This window comes from Engraulis encrasicolus, chromosome 20, assembly GCF_034702125.1.
Source record: "Engraulis encrasicolus isolate BLACKSEA-1 chromosome 20, IST_EnEncr_1.0, whole genome shotgun sequence".
Taxonomy (NCBI): domain Eukaryota; kingdom Metazoa; phylum Chordata; class Actinopteri; order Clupeiformes; family Engraulidae; genus Engraulis; species Engraulis encrasicolus.
Genome location: NC_085876.1, coordinates 35,750,752 through 35,770,090, shown reverse-complemented (window position 1 = coordinate 35,770,090; position 19,339 = coordinate 35,750,752). Strand labels below are relative to the sequence as shown.

At 41.1% G+C, this 19,339-nt stretch overlaps 2 protein-coding genes across 2 annotated transcripts; both read left to right on the top strand.

Annotated features, from left to right (window-relative positions):
- Nucleotides 1–480: 480 nt before the first annotated feature.
- On the top strand, nt 481–5,281 carry LOC134436011 (uncharacterized). Its single transcript, XM_063185040.1, has 5 exons — nt 481–687; nt 2,735–3,205; nt 3,714–3,908; nt 4,658–4,843; nt 5,057–5,281. Exons 1-5 carry the CDS (start codon nt 481–483, stop codon nt 5,279–5,281), a joined length of 1,284 nt encoding a protein of 427 aa, XP_063041110.1.
- A 487-nt stretch (nt 5,282–5,768) lies between these two features.
- On the top strand, nt 5,769–18,859 carry LOC134436010 (uncharacterized). Its single transcript, XM_063185039.1, has 8 exons — nt 5,769–5,931; nt 6,092–6,253; nt 6,433–6,573; nt 6,746–6,940; nt 8,263–13,842; nt 16,327–16,550; nt 16,863–17,854; nt 18,843–18,859. The coding sequence occupies exons 1-8, from the start codon at nt 5,791–5,793 to the stop codon at nt 18,857–18,859; spliced, it is 7,452 nt and encodes a 2,483-aa protein (XP_063041109.1). The 5' UTR covers nt 5,769–5,790.
- The last annotated feature ends 480 nt before the right edge of the window (nt 18,860–19,339 follow it).

Sequence of the window (19,339 nt, the reverse complement as noted above, 5' to 3'; positions counted from 1 at the left end):
AACAAATAAATAAATAAATAAATAAATACACGGCGGTCAAAACATAACCTTCGCCGACTTTGTCTTGGCGAAGGTAACAATCAATTGAATGATAGGAATGGCTAAAAAACTGGGCCATGAATCTATAATACATGACAGTTTAACATTATTGGTGGAATTATGGAAATAAATCAACTTTTTCACAATATTCTAATAAAGTGGCCTGGAGCTGTATTTCCCCTAGGCGTTTATAGCCAATTGTTCCTGCCACTAGCTTTGCAGCCTTGAAACTTAACATAACCTAACTTAAACTGTATTAGGTTATGCATCTCTGTACTTGTTTATCAAGTGTATATACTTATTTATGTACTTATGTAATTATTATTTATGTGCTTATTATGTACATATTTATTAAGCGTAATATATTTGATCAGAGGTGTAATTTCTCTGCGTACAGGTTGACAGACCCAATCCCACATCCACTTCCTCCCACTGGGAACCATGGCTGACGAAGGGGCGGGGTCCTGGAACAGTGGAGGGGGCCGCCAGTGGGGCTCTGGAGACTATACGGGCCAACAGGAAGGAGATTTTGTAAGAGATCGTCACAGGAGGGACGAGTGGTCAGACATCTCCGATGATGAAGGCCCAGTGGTGTATGCAGATATCTCGCGCGCGGGGGAGTACAATTACCACGTCGTTCAGCCACAGGTATGGCATGGCAACATTAGTGTTAGTCTAGCAAAAATAAATATGTTCAGGTACAAAGTAATACACTGATGTTTTCGTTTTAATCTGTAGACATTTGTAAATAGTAAATTGTAAATGGGTGGTTGACGTTTAAGGGAGTAACACACACAAAAAAAAGTTTGTCCAATTCCTAAAAAAAATGATGGAAAAAATTGGAAAAAAATAAAGCACTTAGTGGTCCGTGGAATTTCACCTTATTTTTGCCATTTTTGGGAAAATGTGTCCTGCATCAACACATTGCATAGGCATGTCACACCGCAGGAAAATGAAGTCACACCACATTCACAAATTCACTGCATTATGCCCATTTTAATCCTTTTATATACATGACTGACATCTGAGCTCATGCTAACTTGATAATGATATTGTGTTAAATCTTAATGTGTGTTTTCATTTATAAAAAAAACTTTTTTTCCTTCTATAAGAGCAGTCACACCACAGGACACCATAAAATGCATTGCGTGACAGAAACATTGCAATATGAAGACATATTAAGAGGTTAATAGTAGGGCTGGGTATCACAGTCATGTTCCTGTATTGATTCGATTTCGATTCTTAGGGCTTTGAATCGATTAATCACGATTCAATTCGATTCGATTCGATTCACTCCGAATCGATTCAATCTGTTCCCTTCTTGGTGCCAGGATTTCCCCCAAAAGATACTGTTGCCTATTTTTATATATAAATGTCAAAGGGCTGTGGCTTGACAGTGTTAACAGATTGCTAATTTGTAATAAGTAGGCCTAGGCCTAATTGACTAATACCTATTGGTTATTTTCCATAGCCCTAAATTAAACAAAAAGAACAAAAAGAAAAAGAACCAAAAAAATCGATTTTGTGCCCTGTGAATCGATTATGTGAATTTTAAATGATATTGATCGATTATCGATTGAATCGATTATTTTACCCAGCCCTAGTTAATAGTCACCTTAAACTTTGACAGTAGTCTCCAATAACTGAAGTACTGACTGGTTAGGAGCCAGTCTTTAAGACCCTTGTAGTTGGCCTTGCAGCTGCCCATTCACAAACATTGACATACATGTCACCCCACAGGACGCAATTTGTGTTATGAAATTGAACTTGTAGTTAATATTACTGTCTTGAGTTTTTTTCACATTCACATATCTTAATATAAAGTTAATATTTATGCAATCATGCCAAATGCTTCATACATTATTCAAAATGTTGTTGGTTAATTTATATATATATTATATTCCAGGTTTCATTAATGTTACAGTAACACTGCAGGATATTTGATATATAAACCTTTACATAAATCTTAACAAAAAATTTTTTTTTCTCATCTAAGACTAATATAAAACATAATGTACCACATCTTCTTTATTGACATTTGTTTTTTTAAGAGGAAAATTAACAGTTTTGTAGGTTTTTAACCAATGCTACGAAAAAACAAGGTGCCATGTCTCCCACCCAAATACTCTGGGTCACCACCAATTAAGACTGATTTGTCAATGAGTGAACCTTGAGCTCAGAGGCATTTAGGGTGGGTGATCAACCAATGGATGAGCTGTATTCTCCAGGGGACCAGGTGTTCACTAATTAGGGTGAACATAAAGACACTTTGGATGGGGTGGTTTTGTAAGTTTGAAGGCCAGACAGCCGAAACATTGCTTATTAAAACACGGAGCAGAGTGTGCGGTTTTCTCTTTATTTTCTTTAAATAAATTAACCCATTGTGTCCTGGAGACACATATACGCTGCATTCAGGTTCTTGAGATTTGAGCTGTTTTATTAAAAATGTGGGTAAGTTAGAGCTGAATGAACACATTCTAAGGCAAAACGAGGGTCCTAGCTATTAAATGCAACTCACTTCATGTTTGTATGTGATTCAAAGGCTGAGATATTTAGGATTTAATGGGCAGAGGGCACCCTTTCCCAAAAAGGTTTTAGGACAAAATGGGTTAATAATACTCTAACCCTTTGAAGACTTGAAACAATTGTTGAAAAAAAGTGTTTTGTGTGTGTTTGTGCGTGCGTGCTTGATTAGGTTCAACCTGTTGCTGGCTCTGGTAATGAGAGAGCGTCCAGAACGGATGAAACGCCAGCAGGCTTCTCAGGCTTCCCATGGCAACAGAGTGTCGGTTGGAGGCATCACCAAAACGTTTTCCCGCCTTATCCATCAGTTCCTTCAGGAAGCATGGAGTACCTGCCTCCTTCCTATCCACCTGGATCCGGGTTACGAAACATGGATTATCTTCCTCAGTCATACATGAACCTGCCTCTGGCGTATCCACCTGACTCCCGGCTCAGAAGCATGGACTACCTGCCTCAGTCATATCCACCTTCTCTCTACCACGTGGCTCAGAGGCCTGATATGTCTTATCTGCATCATGGAGGACCAATGGGAGAGGGAAAGAAACGGACAAATACCAGTGTGGCTGTTACTGCGCGAAATATGGCAATGGACAGAAGGAAAGATCTGTCGAAGAGTGTTGGTTACCAAGGCTCACATCTTGAGGTAGGTGCTAAAAAAACTATTGATCCACTGGATTTAAAGGTGCACTGTGAAATATTTTTAGCAGTTTGTTTCCAGAATTCATGCTGCCCATTCACAAATGTTACCATGAATACTTGAATACCACTACCATCAAATTCTAAGTATTCATTATGATAGGGAACACTGAACTTTTCATTCATGAAAAGGGGGATATTTTCCATGGTCCGCCATTTTGCTGTACTTGGGCCATACTAGAAAATATTAGTTTATTACTTTTATAACTTTCACTAAAATATCAAATTTGGCTACAGGCAACACCGTTTCAAAGAGCAGCGTAGTTGCAGTACCTTTTTTGACCATTTCCTGCACAGTACAACTTTAAAATTAAAACGTTATCACTGAAACCTTTAGGTAGGTGTCCCCCTCTACGTGTGTTAATTTGAAAGAAATTGTACTTAAAGTTAAAACATTACTAAAACTTAAATGTGTTTAATTCACTGAGGCCTGAATATTTATTTGTTTTCTTCAGGGAGCGCCTACATCATATCCACCTGCACTCTACCAGGTGGCACAGAAGACTGAAACTTCCTTTTTACATCATGGAGTAATCCGAGAGGGAGAGAAAATGAAAAGTAACAGCGTCCCTCGGGCTGAACGAGGCATACCGGTTGAAAAAAAGGAAGACGTGTCTAAGAATGCCTTTTTCCAAGGGACATATCATGAGGTAGGTGCCAAGCCGAATAATGGATTTAAAATGTATAGGATTCATCAACTTAAATATCCATCATGCTGAAGTTTGGAGATAGAAGATGCCTCCCATCTACTTGGTTCTATTTGACATAAGCTTCAATATGTCAAAGGCTCAATAATGTGTTTTTGGGCTCAGACATCAGGTGTTACAACCACAGCTAATGCCCATAAATGAATTTAGTAAATAATGGACTGCAATCAATGTGCTTCTTAGAAAATCCAATACAAACAAAAAGTCATTTAATCCATACAATAGTGGTATTAGCTGTGGTCGCACCACCCTGAGGTGTGTTAATTGCTAAACGCCATTGACCCTCAATGCAGATGTTCTGGAAGCGAGACATCACATTGTTTGCGTGTGTATTCTACTGATTATTATATTTAAAAACCCATTGTGTCCTGTAGCGACATATCCGCTGTATTCAGGTTCTTGAGTTTTGTGCTATTTTATTAAAAATGTGGGTATGTTAGAGCTGAATGAACACATTCTTCTAGTGCAAAAGGAACATTCTAGCTTTTAAATGCAACTTATTTCATGTTTTATGTGCCTCTGAGACTGAGATATTAAGGTTTTAATAGGGAGAGGGCACCTTTATTGGGTTCAAATCCCTGGATATATGGCTCCCTTGTACTTATGAACATTTCATGGAAACTTTGTCTGAAGTTATCTAAAGTGGAAACATCCATAATGCACTTATGGCTCACTGTTTATGTGTTCTACAGAGGATGCCCACATCATATCCTCCTGCACTCTATCCGGTGGCACAGAAGACTGATACTCCCTTTTTACATGGTGGATTAATCAGAGAGAGAGAGAAACTGAAAAGCAACAATGTTCCAAAGCAAGACATCTCACAACGAAAGGAAGACCTGTCAAAGAATGTTGGTTACCAAGGCTCACATCTAGAGGTAGGTGCTAAAAGGATTAGGAGTTTTAACATTGCAATGATTAATAATTACTATTTATTAATAATTAATTAATATTGAATATTACTGCTGCATTGTGTTGGGTTTTGTAGATAGGTGCCTCCATTCAACTTGTGTCCCTTTCAAAGAAGCTTTATCCAAAGAAAATGAAACGTGTTTAATATACTAATGCCTCAATGTTCATGTGTTCTACAGAGGACGCCTACATCATACACTCCTGAGCTCTATCAGGTGGCAAAGAAGACTGATACTCACTTTTTACATCAAGGTGTAATCCGAGAGGGAGATAAACGGAAATGTAACAGTGTGCCTATTGCAGAGCAAAGCATCCCGGGTGAAAAAAAGTTGAAAGACTTGTGCTCTAACAATGCTATTTACCAAGGGTCACATCTTGAGGTACGTGCTAAACTCTTCTGGTGAATTTAACATCGAAATCACTTTGGATATCTATCTCTGTGTTGTGCTATAGCATGGTTGGGCAACCTATGGCACAGGAGCCGACCCCGATATGATTTTAACGTTATGCAGTTTCACATGAAATATGACATATTTTGTAAAGCAATCTTAGAAATTACATTTACAATACAATTAAGTTCTATTTTCAGGGGACCAGGTGAAGTTGGGGTCTGTTGTCTGTCTGTTGTGGCTGCCTTCAATATAGGCCTAAAGTGCAGGGGGAAATCCTGGTATGTGTTCGTAGTATGGTCCTTGGAGGACTTGATGCAATTTTAAGTGGCCCTCCAATGAAAAAGGTTTCTCGCCCCTGTGCTTTGGTCTGTAATGTATCCCTTGTATTTGAGTACATTTGACAGAAACTACCCAATGTTATTTAAAACTGAAGCATCCATTTAATGCACTGATGCCTCAATGTTTACTTGTGTTCTACGTCATATCCTCCTGCACTCTACCAGGTCTCACAGAAGACAGAGATGTCAGCTTTAAATCGTGGAGTAATTGGAGAAGGAGAGAAACTGAAAAAGGACAATTTTCCTGTTCCCAAGCAAAACCTCCCAGCAGAGCAACATGAAGACCCATCTAAAAAACTCTTTTATCAAGGCTCGCATCTTGAGGTAAGTGCAGAAAATTTGAGAGTGGATTTAACATTGAATCAATCTTATCACTTTGTTGAGTCCTACCTTTTAATTGTGTTGCATTGACATAAGCAAATTGTCTAAAATGGAAAAATGTGTTAAATGCACTAATCGATCAATTACTTTTTCTGTTTTACAGGGGAGGCCTACATTATACCCCCCTGCAATCTATCAAGATTCTCAGTTTTTACACCATGGGGTAATCCGAGAGGGAGAGAAACATAAAAATAACAACATTTCTGTTCCTGAGCAAAACATCTCAGCAGATGGAAAGGTCTTTTACCAATGGGCAGATCTCGAGGTAGGTTAAGCTTGGTTCAACATTTAAGTGATTTGTCTTTTTTTTATGAGTTATTGCTGTTTTTGTTGAAGCCTGAAGGCAAATGTATTCATTTTACTTATGATACTTTTGTGAAGTTTTCAAAAACTCAGTTATGGGTTTAATGTACTAATGCATCAGTGATTACTTCTGTTCTACAGGGGACATCTACATCATATTCACATGCAAGGGAAGGAGAGAAACTGAAAAACAAAAAAAAATCTGTTCCTGAGCACAACATCCTAGCAGAAAGAACGGAAGACTTGTCTAAGAACAACGTTTATCAAGTCTCTCAAACGGAGGTAAGCTGTCCAAGTTATAGGTGTTGTCTTCTTAAAAATTAGTTATTGCTGCTTTTGTTGAAGTTGAAGGTAAATGCGTTCCACTATTACTTTGACAGAAGCTTTATCCAAAGAAGTCAGAACTAAGACATGGGCTTGCACTATGTCTCAATGTTTGCTTGCTTTTCCACAGCGCATACATGCATCATATCCTCCTGCCCTCTACCAGGGGACACAGACGACTGAGATGTCTGGTTCAAATCGTGGAGTAATTGCAGAGGGAGAGAAACTTACAAATAACAAGGAGCCTGTTATTGAGTTAAACATCCCAGAAGTAAGAGTGGAAGAGCCGCCTAAGACCGCCTTTTGGCAGGGATTGCAATTTGAGGTAGGTTTTAAGTGAATAAATGTAATGTTGTTTCATGTTTAAAATTGAAGAGACATCTCTCTCTCTCTCTCTCTCTCTCTCTCTCTCTCTCTCTCTCTCTCTCTCTCTCTCTCTCTTTGTGTTTTAGAAAATGTAGATCTACAGTCAATCCGGAAAGTATTCACAGCGCTTCACTTTTTTCACATTTTATTATCTTACAGCCTTATTCCAAATGCTACAAATGAATCTCTGTTGTTAAAATCCTACACAAATTATTCCATTATGACCATGTGTAAAATAAGTTGTCTTGACAGTTTTTAACATTTATAAAAATAAAAAACAAAGAAATCATATTTACAAAAGTATTCACAGCCTTTGCTTAATACTTTGTAGATCCACCTTTGGCAGCAACTACATTCATTTTTTTCATTTAGAAAAAAAAGGAATTAAAAGGGAGGTCATCGGTGTGTGTTTCAACCTTTGAGTTCATTGAAATTGTACATTTTGAGTCTGCACCTGGCTACAATAGATGGGTGTGAGTTTTGAATGAAATCCTATGGAGAGTATCATGATCTGCTTCTGTATTCACAGTGCATGTTGACATGCATGCTTCTTTAGGTGTAATTCAGATTTCCAATGTTGACTGCATTCATACATCCCCAAACCATGTCAGTCCCACTACCATGCTTGACTAGCCAGATGATGCACTTTAAAAAAAAAAAAAATCACTTGTTTACCACCACACATGCTTAACACCATCTAAAGCAATTTTTTTGTTATCTTGGTCTCATCAGACCACACAACATGGTTCCAGTGATCCATATCCTTGGTCTGTTCATCTCTCTTGAGACCAAGATAAACACATTTGCTTTAATTAAATAAATAAATTTGCTTCAAGCATGTGTGGTGGTAAACTCCGATGACCTCCCTTTTAATCCCTTTTCATTTCGAAATGAAAAAATGAATGTAGCTGCTGCCAAAGGTGGTTCGACAAAGTATTAAGCAAAGGCTGTGAATACTTTTGTAAATATGATTTCTTTGTTTTTTATTTTTATACATTTTCAAAACTGTCAAGACAACTTGCTTTTCACATGGTCATAATGGAATAATTTGTGTAGGATTTTGACAACAGAGATTCATTTGTAGCATTTGGAATAAGGCTGTAAGATAAAAAAAAATGTGAAAAAAGTGAAGCGCTGTAAATACTTTCCGGATTGACTATGTTGCACCGAATCCTGAATATAAAGGCATTTAACTTGTCTGAATTTGAAGTCTGTATACAAAGCCATCTACTTTGGTGAGATGAGTTTATGTCTATGCCTATGCTTATATGTGTTCTTCAGGCATCACAATCAGTGACGAGAAGCCTGGCCAACGAACAAGCAGCCACGCAAGAAACGCTGGAGATGACCCGTATGGGTGTTTCGTCACAGGAAGAACTTCATCCACCAGACAACAGCTCCTCAGGGCAAAGCCTCAGTGACTCAAATACAGCAATGATTCCTCACGTTGGATCAGATCCTACTGGAGTTTTGCCTGGAGCAGCGTTCCCATTGGTCCCTTGTCATAATGAAGAGAAAACCTTAATTCCATTGAAATGCTTATCGCAGCAGCGTGATGGAAACATTCGTGCATCGGGAGGGAAAGAAATTGAGTCGCCAAACATTTCATTTAAAAGTGAACCTTCTCCTGCCAAACCTAACGAGAATATAAGAAACACGGTCCAGAATTTGTCGAAGGACTGTGGTGAGGAGAACAGATTAGATGTACCTGGCAAGGAGTGTCCTAGTATTGACGGTTCAAACACTGTGGCACATCCATCTTTGACAGAATTGCACAGTCTGAAGAACAAAGATTATGCACATCTATCTGTAGATGCCATAGGACAAACTGAGTTGTCTGAACTTGAACCCTCTCCACTCCAACCAAACAAGACTGGCCAACATCTGTTGAAAGAATTGGGTGAGGAAAAGGGTTCCGATGTACCTGCCAAGGACTATCCTAGCATTGTCAGACTAAAGGATACGGAACATTTATCCATGCCCGATCTGAACACCCCGAAGGACAAAAATCATTCGCAGCTAAGTGTAGATGCCATTGAAGCAACTGAGTTGTCAGAAAGTGGAGCATCTCCCTCCGGATCAGACAGGACTGACGAGAATTTGTTAAAAGGATGTGGTGAGGAAAAGAGTTCAGATGTACATAGCAACAACTTCTCAAAACCTGCTGAGCAGCCATCTTTGGCAGAAATGGACGGTCCGAAGGAAAAAGAATGTGGTGAGGAGAAGAGTCCAGATGTACCTGGCAATGACTGTCCTAGTATTGACTGCTCAAAGGCTGCAGAGTATTCACCTTTGGCAGAAATGGACAACACAAAGAACGAAGATCTTCCCCAGTTAAGTGTAGATGTCATTGGAGAAACTAAGTTGTCTGAGAGTGGACGCTCTCCTTCCAGATCAGACAGGATTGCCCATCATTTGTTAAAAGAATGTGGTGAGGAAAAGAGTTCAGATGTACATAGCAACGAAGGCTCAAAACCTGCAGAGCACCCTTCTTTGGCAGAAATGGACAGTCCCAAGGGAAAAGAATGTGGTGAGGAGAAGAGTCCAGATGTACCTGGCAATGACTGTCCTAGTATTGACTGCTCAAAGGCTGCCGAGTATTCATCTTTGGCAGAAATGGACAACACAAAGAACGAAGATCTTCCCCACTTAAGTGTAGATGTCATTGGAGAAACTAAGTTGTCTGAGAGTGGACGCTCTCCTTCCAGATCAGACAGGACTGCCCATAATTTGTTAAAAGAATGTGGTGAGGAAAATAATTCAGATGTACATGGCAATGGAGGCTCAAAACCTGCAGAGCATCCTTCTTTGGCAGAAATGGACAGTCCCAAGGGAAAAGAATGTGGTGAGGAAAAGAGTTCAGATGTACCTGGCAAGGACTGTCCTAGAATTGTCTGCTTAAAGGATGCTAAGTATTCATCTTTGGCAGAAATGGACAATGCAAAGAACGAAGATCTTTCCCAGATAGGTGGGGATGTCCTTGGAGAGCTTCGGTTGTGTAAAGGTGAACCCTATCTTCCCAAATCAGACCAGCTGCAGGACGTTCCTGGTAAGGGATTTCCTAGTACTGACAGTTCGGAGGTTATGGAACATCCGCCTTTGTCAAAAATTGAGAGCGTCAAAGACCGTGACAGAGATCATGCACAAAGCAGTGTGAATGTCATTGGAGTACTAAAGAAGCATAAGTGGAAAGGTGGTCAGCGCAAGAAAAAGAAAACTCTAGTAAAAATGGCTGAACTACTTGAAAGCACTGAAGAACGGGGGCAAGACACTAAAGATGCAGGTCAAACAAAAATTGGACAGAGTGGCACACAGACACAGAATGTCCAGCTTAACTACACAAATAAGAAAAGCCATCCCTCCTTTCCAAGTCCAGTCAAAGAATTTATTTACAACTTCAGTTTATCTCCACTATCTGACCATCACACTCAAAACCCAAAGTCTCATGGATCTACAGCTTTGGACATATTGCCTATAAATACCAGCAAATCCAATGTAAAATCAGACTTGCACAAGAAGCAACAAGACAAAGCATTTCCTAATGTTCCTCAGGTGGACTGTCTAAATCAACCTATTGCCATCCAAGGAAGCGAAATTGCATCACTACAGAAAGAAGGAAACTTGACAGATGACATGACTTCCACAAAACAAACCTCAAAACCAACACCTAAGAAATCTATACATTCCAGTAAAGGCTCCAAAAAGAAAAACAAAGTAAAACAAAGGAAAGGCTTTGGGAAGGAAGCTGATGGCAAGGTGAGGCGGCAGGTGAACGCAGCCATCACACAACCCCCACTGAGAAGAAAAAAGGGAAAGAGGAGGAAAGCTTCGAGACGTGAAGAAAATGGATTGAGTTTGAATAGCAGCAGCAGCGTTGAACAGGCACCCGGCCGATCTGACTCTACACCACAGGAATTGAATCATTCCATATCACAAGGTCATTCAACAAAAGTACAGTCTGAAGTTGAAGTAACAGCTGCTGTTGTGCGTCATAAAAGAACGATGAAAGAGGGAAGAAAGGGTGCAAAAACCCTCAAACGGGGAAGAAAGAGTCCAAATGACTATGGACCCTCGCAAAGAGCTTTAACAGAGGACCTTTTTGTGAAAAAAGATGGTGCAAATCTCACAACCTCAGCTCCTGCAAGTACTGTCCCAGAACAAAGGAAATTGCAGGGAAAGGAAAAGCTGCCAGAGGATAGCCAAGTCACGTCTCCACAAAAAACACTGCATATCCTAAAGGGTAGCGGTTTCAAAAAGCCAAGACTTCGTACAGCACGGTCATCTGCCCAGGACATTGCTTTAACTGTGGTGACAGCTGAAGCAGCCCCTAAGACCAGTAGCCCAACAACTTCCAAGGTCAGGGAAACTATGGCCTCTAAAGAAGACGTTCATTTGTCAATTGCAAATGCCAGTTTTGAATTTGCAGAGGAAGAATTTGATATACCTGTCATAAAGGTAACAACCAAGACGGATGTTCCTTTTGAAATAACACGGTCTGATGAAAAGTTATCAAAAGTCGAAACTCCAGTATCCCTGGAAGGATCCAGCAACATCCTGTCCAAATTACCTGGAACAGAAGCCCAGTCTACTTGTGTCCATACAGGTGCTAAACCTGTAACAGAACTTTCAAGCAAGCAACAGAAACAAAAATCCACTTTGGAACAACAGTCAACTGATAGGTGTAATGAGGTAGAGAAACAGTCTGAAATTGGCAGGAAAGAAAATAAGGATCAACGCCACAGGTGTACAGAGATAAAACTGGAACAGGCTTTATTTGCACTATCGGCAATTAAAATGGGATACCCCACAGTAGAATCGAGTCCTTCGACCAATGTAAGCCCCTCACCAGTGTTGAAACGAAAAGTTGGAAGACCAGTCAAGAAAAAGACACTGTTAAGAATGGCTAAAACTTTGAATATAGTGCAAGAAGACACATCTTGTTCTACTGGAAATAGTAGCAATAATGAGCTTATACAGGAAATCCTCCCAAGTAAAAACCCTATGCAGCCACCAAGAACAAAGAAAAAGTTAGCAGCCAAACCACTTGTCACCCCTACAAGAAAGTCAAATCGAGCTGTCAGTTCCATCAAAGCAGATGTTGACTACTCGTCTACGTCAACAGTGTCCATAGACACAGGACATAAGGGGCATGCTGACACATGCTCAGTAGCTTTACATAGACTGTCAGATACAATGACAATTGGACAGAGCTTTGTAAACAAAGTAGCCCAAGACTCAGAAGAAATAACAGGTCTAGAGACCGATGAGCAGGACCTTCAGGAATCGACTCAGGTGGAGACCAAAACGGTGAGGGCTGTGAAGAGTAAGAAAAAGATTATAGGAAGGATAAAAATGGCACGACGAAAGCACGTCCAACAATTGGCAAAAGTCACCTCCCTTCCAAAGGACGATCTTTTACCATATAATGAAGGAGGAGATGGTAAAGGGACCGCAATCAAACCAGATGAGGCAGAATTCGCATTGTCTGCAGTAGACGTGGGACAACTTGCAGATGTACTGCCGAGTTCCTCAAAACATACAAACCCCTCGGTGAGGTTAAAACGAAAACGTGGTAGACCACCTTCAAAGAAGACATTGTTACGGGAGGAACATCAAGGAATACAGGAGGCAAACTCTAGTTCTACTGAAAATGGTGGTCTGACGGTAGAAGAAATTCATGAAGAAAAAGCACAGCATCACGCACAAGGGCAAAAGAACGGGGGAAAAAACAAACCATCAGTCATTCCTCCAAGAAGGTCACTTCGAGCCTTTGGAGCTGTCAGAGAACAGGGTGACCGACCATCTTTGAGAGCTACATCTGACCATGAAGAAGACACTGACATGTCATGCACAAGGGAACTATCTCCAGATTCCAAGAAAACTACACCGAATGAGACTGATGAACAAGATGTGGAGAAAGTGACAACTGTGAGGGTCATGAAAAGGAAAAAGAAGGCATTGATGCCTAAGAAAAAGAAACAAGGATGGAGAAAGCTCAATGAAAAGCTAGGTAGATCTAAATCCTCTCAAGAAAATGGCCACTCACCAAGTCATGAAAATGGTGCTGATGTTACTGAAGAAAACTGTAAAATCACAGAAATAAAACCAGAACAGACAGAATCTGTCCCAGTGTCAACAGGAGACACAGAATATTGTGAAGGTTTACAGCAGAGGTCCACAAATCAAAGTGTCCTAGCCACTGTGAAAAGAAAAGTTGGCAGACCGCTCAAGAAGAAGACACTGTTAAGAATGGCTACACTCGTGAAAATAGTACAAAAAGAGAAGTCAAGAGCTTCAGCAAATATGACTGTGGATGATAACCTTGAAAGGGTACTCCAAGAAAAACGACAGCAACGTCAGTCATCAAGAATAAAGAAAGAGAAAATGACTAGACCAGCTATTACTCCAGAAAGAAGGTCACTTCGAAATACTGAGTTGGGTAAGATGGTGAAAGACCGTTCATTTTTAGATCTCTCTGAAGGAACTGACGACGAAGAAAATACTGACACAAGTTCAAGGCAGGAAAATACATCTGAGCAAGACTCTGAGAAAGCCACAGTGAGTGAGACTGATCAACACGATCATCAGCAAGTGCCTGAAGAAAGTGACACCACAGTTGTGAGAAATTTGATGAAAAAAAGAAAAAGAAAGTATTTTAAATTTTCCAAAAAGAAAATGGGAAAATGGAAAAAGTCTGCTCAGCAGTTGGATCAAGGTATCTCCACCCAGGAAGAGGTTGATGTCGATGGTGCTTCTGATGGAGATAGTGCACCTGTCACCACTGAGGATGTAGATGCTTTAGAGAAGGTGCCATCTGTTCCTGTATCAAGTAAGGAGGAGGAGGAGGAGGAGGAGGAAGAAGTGTGTGCTGTTTTGCACTCCTTACAGACATCTTTGGAAGCTCAGTGTATAGTGCTCAACCAGAAGAATGATGGTGCTGAAATCCATACAGAACTGCCTTTAAAGACGATAATCAGAAAGAGTGCCCAGAAAGTTACCCAAAAGGCTACAAGAAAACGCAAATCTATGCCTGTTGTGCAAGCAGCATCTGAGCCAAGTGAATCTGAACTTGAAGCAGGTCTTCCAAAATGCCCAAAGGTTGCCACAACAATTAAGTCTTCACAACCAGTTTCAGTTGCACAAGTCACAACGTCAAAGAGGTCATTACGTGGTCCAAAGTCCACTGCACCCTCTACAATACAAAAAGAGCAAAGTCAAACCCTGCATAACTCTGCAGGAACAACAGAGAGCTCAAAGTCTCTTGTAGACACCAAAACCGAGAAGCATGCAGATGATTTAGTGTGTGATGAAAATAAATGCAAAGTGCCAAAAAAAGATTCCTTTGAAAACCAGTTCAATGACTTTGCCCAATCGTATAATTCCCCAGCCATATCTATAAATGTGCCTGGACCTGTACATTCAGAACAGAAGACAAAAAGGGGGCGAAAGCAAAAATGGAGTTCCAAAGCAACTCCAACAGTGGAATTGGCTAAGGTCTCAGACCCAATTAATAATTCTGACGCCTCCCCCTCAGTTGCCTTAACAACGTCTAATCATCAAAGTGCATCTAATGAACAACAAAATACTTTGAATAAAGGTGATATCAAAGGAAAGATGGTGAACATCAGAAAGGACGATGCAAGTCACACTGTTGTTGCAGATTTGAAGATTCATACCCAACCCAAATCAAGGAAAAATGCACACAGCTATGAAACTCCTAGAAGATCCAGCCGAGCCTCTAAAATGACCTTCAAGTTTTGCCATAGTGAAGAATATGCATCTTCAGGTGGTGGAAGGTCCTTGTCTCCTACTGAGGACAGCCAAGGTGATGTACACAGTCCTGATAAAACACTCAAGTCCTATACAGCGATCTCAGATGACCCAGCAGAGGGACGAGTTGTGACTGTAGTCTCATCAGAAACATTTGAAATATCAACAAGCACTTCAATCACAGACAAAGGTCACAAACCTGACCTTGATATAAGCACATCAGTAGACGGTGAAATAATCCCCAAACCTGAAGACTGTGAAACTCTGAACACATCTGCAGAAGCACTAAATGTCAATGTGGAAAAGAAAAAGCGTCGTAGAAGAGTATTTGGCTGGGACAAAAGATGGGACAGAAGAGCGCAAAAATTAAGAAGAGCAGCTGAGAAGGCAGAGAAATACAGTCAAAATCCCAATGGACAAAACGTAGATCCAAGTGTGATTGGAAGAAATGGCAGTTTTTCAAAGAACCGTAAGGCTGATGACGCGTTCTTTGAAACTCTGGCAGAAGATCCTGAAGATTTTAATCCAGCTGATGAGATGAGTCTCAGTGACGATGTTTCAAATTACTCTGGCTGTCACATGTCATCTTCACCGAGTACTCCATCCCCTCCCCCACTAGAAGATCAGAAAGTTGATGGCGGTACAAAGGATTGTGAGGAAGAGAGCAAAAGTCAAGCTCCTGTCCCAGACATCCCGAATGGAACAGTGCCGTTTCCCAATAAGGCCCAAAGTGCCATTGTTTGCAAATTCTGTAAACGTTCGTTTCGCCACATCTCTGCCTACACTGTCCACAAGCGACTTCACACGGGTGAAAAACCCTATCAGTGTCTGGAGTGTGGAAAAAGATTCTCGCAGCTGTCCAAGTTGAAATCCCATCGGAATGAGCACAAATCACAAGGATCCATACAGTGCCCTTGCTGCAACAAACGATTCTCCAAAAAAGAGCAACTGATCATCCACTTCAAAGTTCACCTGCCCAATGCAGAACATCCCAATAAGAAAGGCGGCCGAGGAACATCCCCTAGTAAAGTTTCCACTCGCTCAAAGACCTCAAGAGCTGTCTCCTTGAGATGCTCTGAATGTAGCAAAACGTTTCCCAGCAAGCAGAAGCTCCAGATCCATAAGCGTACTCACAAAGATGAGCAGTTTCCTTGCAAAAACTGTGGCAAGACTTTCAGGAAGCAGTCAGACTTGGCCGCCCATGAGCGAGTTCACTGGCCCCTCAAGCCGTATGCCTGCTCCGTCTGTGGAAAAGTTTTCAGCAAACTGAAGGTCTTAAAGGCCCATTCCCTTGAGCACACTGGAGAGACCCCGTTCTTCTGCTCCCACTGTGGCTACACTTGCAGTGACCTACCAACACTTAGGGCACATCAGGCCTCCAGGATTTGCTCAACAAAGAAGCAAGACAGTGTTGATGGCTTTTTGATTCAAATGGGCGTGGATGGTCAGGTGAATACGCCAAACCTTTTTAAATGTCATTTCTGCAAGAAAATTCTCAACCACTGGTGTCAGTACACCATCCATCTACAAACCCATACAAAAGCTCAACCTTATCTATGTGATTCATGTGGGCAGAGCTATGAGAGAGACTCCGATGTCAAGGTTCACTGTAGAGCCTGCTGCAAGTCTAGTGGGGAGGAGAAGGCCTGTGGTGGACCCTTGTCTGACATTTGGAACGGTCTAGAAACAGACGAGATCCCTCAGATTCCTGATGAGCCCCAGTCCCCAGAACACATGGATGAGGAATGTTTCCCTCAGAGTGCCTACCCAGACCTGCCATTGGCCTCTTCGCCTGCTCGGTCTGATGTTAGCATTTTATCCTCACATCCATCTCTTGACTGCTACGTTGTGTCAACTTATTGTCCCCGTACAAGGTCTTCACACAAGCGGTATGAGTGCCAATACTGTGGACAAAGGTTCAGGCTGTCCAGTGTTTTACGAGCCCACTTGCAGACACACTTGCCTGGAAACAAGTACACTTGTGGACTATGCGGTCGTGTGTTTCAAAGGTGGCACAAACTGTGGTTACACCAACGCCTTCATCAACAGAAAGGTCGATCCTTCTCATGCTCTGAATGCAATGTGCAGTTTCACTTCCTGGCTTTGTACAGGCAGCATCTACAGGAACATGCGGAGAAGAGACCGTATGCCTGCCCACTGTGCCCAGAAACATTCAATAACGAAGCCAGCGTTAACGCTCATAAGACTGAGAGTCACAGGCTCCGGCGAGCACTGAAATGTGACGTTTGTGGAAAGGCTTTCTCCAGCTTGAGAAACTGGGTGAGGCACAGCCTGCTACACAATGGCCGCAGTTCCCACAGCTGCCTCTTGTGTGATCAGTCGTTCGCCAACAACCATGCTCTCCAGGACCACCTGAGGATTCACAATAACGACCTCCGTTTCCCTACAGCAGAAATTCCATCGGAGCCCCTGCTGTTTCCGCATCAGTGCTGGTGGTGTAACGTCAGCTTTTCGACAGGAGAGCTGCTCTACGCTCATCAGATATGCCACGCTGTTGGTGGTAAGTGTCTTCCCTGCCCTCCCAAGGCTCCTCCCAGTGCCCAGGCACCCAGCACCATCACTGTAACAAGCACAGCACCCGCACCTTCCCCCAAGCAAAACCAGCTGTCCTTAGCTCCGGCGCAATCTGTGTCAGAAGATGCTCCCATTCCAGAGATTGATGAGGAAAGCCTGTTCAACTACGCCCATCCTGACAGCCTGTATGTGGTCCCAGACCCCATTCCACCTCCACCAATTCCCAGACACTCCTTGTCACGGTCCAAGGGCCGTTCCTCATCTCAAGCTTCAAGTCTTGTATTGTCTCAGCAGACCATTGTACTGGATGAGGAGCCTCCACCCAGACACTCCACAGAGACCAGTTCAAAAGCTCCCAACGCCAGTCCAACCGTTCTTGATGCTAGTTCAATGCAAGAGAGAAATCTACCTCGAACCCGCAGCCAGAAAAGAATGATGGAGGCAATGGCCAACCTACCCCAGTTGCAACAGACACTATCCTCCAAACACAAGTCTAAAGAGGGACTCAAAAGTTTCTCCATCACTGTAACGCTACAGGACTCGAGAGGCTTTGAATGTGCTGACTGCAGTAAGGTTCTTTCAAGCGCTAAACAATTACATACACATTATCTGAAACATGCTAAAGGGGTGCTAGCAAAAATTAACGTTTGATTTTTGTTCTTTTCTCTTTTTTTGACAATGTTTTGTACATAGTGTATGAACACTGAATTCTTATTCTCATGTCTGAATACCTCAGGTAGCTAACTGTCCACCTCATTTTGCAGTTAGGTTTGAATGTGCCGTTAATGAATGTCTTTTTTTTAACAAGAGTTGGGATATTTAGTTGGTCATGTCCACTTTTCTACCCGTGCAATCATCCACAGTGTTTCCTATCCGTTTTACAGTGCTTCACATCAATTTTGATTGCTGTCCTGTGTTTGGGGGAAAAAAACTAACAAAAAAACTATTTTTTGTGATGCACTTGTACACAGCCTGAGCCTAGTACAAAAAAACTTTGATTTATTTTCATGTCCACACTGTACTGCAATACCACTTTTGGCAGGCATGTGCCCTTTATGTTTCACATTGAAGTTGTGCCTTCAAGAATACTGCCACTAGAAAGAAAAACCTGTTCATGTATACAGTATGTATCAATGTCCTTTTGCTATCAGCTGTTTCTGAAGAAGTAGGATTCTTTTATTTTACGGTAGATTGTAGTGTGTATGTATATATTTGTTTCTAGTTTCATTGCAAAGCATATAAAGTTTCCCACAGTGTTACCATTCCTGTAAGATACATGCAACGGGGATATATTTTTTATTTCATGCTCATACTAAACTGTTGTCGGATTTAATTGTTTTATACTTCACGTCAAGCAAAAGCATGTTGATGATTACAGTGACCAGATGAATACCAGGTGACTGCAAAATATACAAAATCAAATTTATCTGTTAACAAGCCTTGTCTGTTAAAAAAATAATTGTATTTTTTTCCTTACATTTTCATCTATTCTGTCTAAAAAGAATTTCTAAATAAAGTTGAAAATAGTAATTTCCTGTGTTGTGTTGTACTTGTAGGCCTACACTGTTTCTGAACGATGTTTGATCATTTGACATATGACAGCTAGAGGTACATGTTTGAGTATTGGGGCCGGATTCACAAAGCTTTCAACAAAATAGTTCTTAACTGGTACTTTTCTCTTAACTTTTGTCGTAAGTCAAAAGTTAAGATTCCATATTCACAAACAGAATTCAAGTTGTTTAACTTTCCTCTTATGATTTTCCTGAAGAAAAAGTTAATATTGAGATTCTTGAAGACTACCCATTACCACTTTTTAAAACCCTGCAGGATTCCGGTGTAAGAGTTTATTTGAAAGAATGAATTTAAGTTATTAATTCTTATTCAAAGAACATTTGTCACGATTTTCTTCTACCATCAGGTCTGTACATTTATCAGCACACGGCTCACTAACCCTCATGTTAAATCAGACAGACACATTGGGCCGGTGTAGCTGGTTTGTCCTGAAATTGATGGTCTTAATGAGTTCTAAAGTTACTTGGCTAATCTGGAGTCA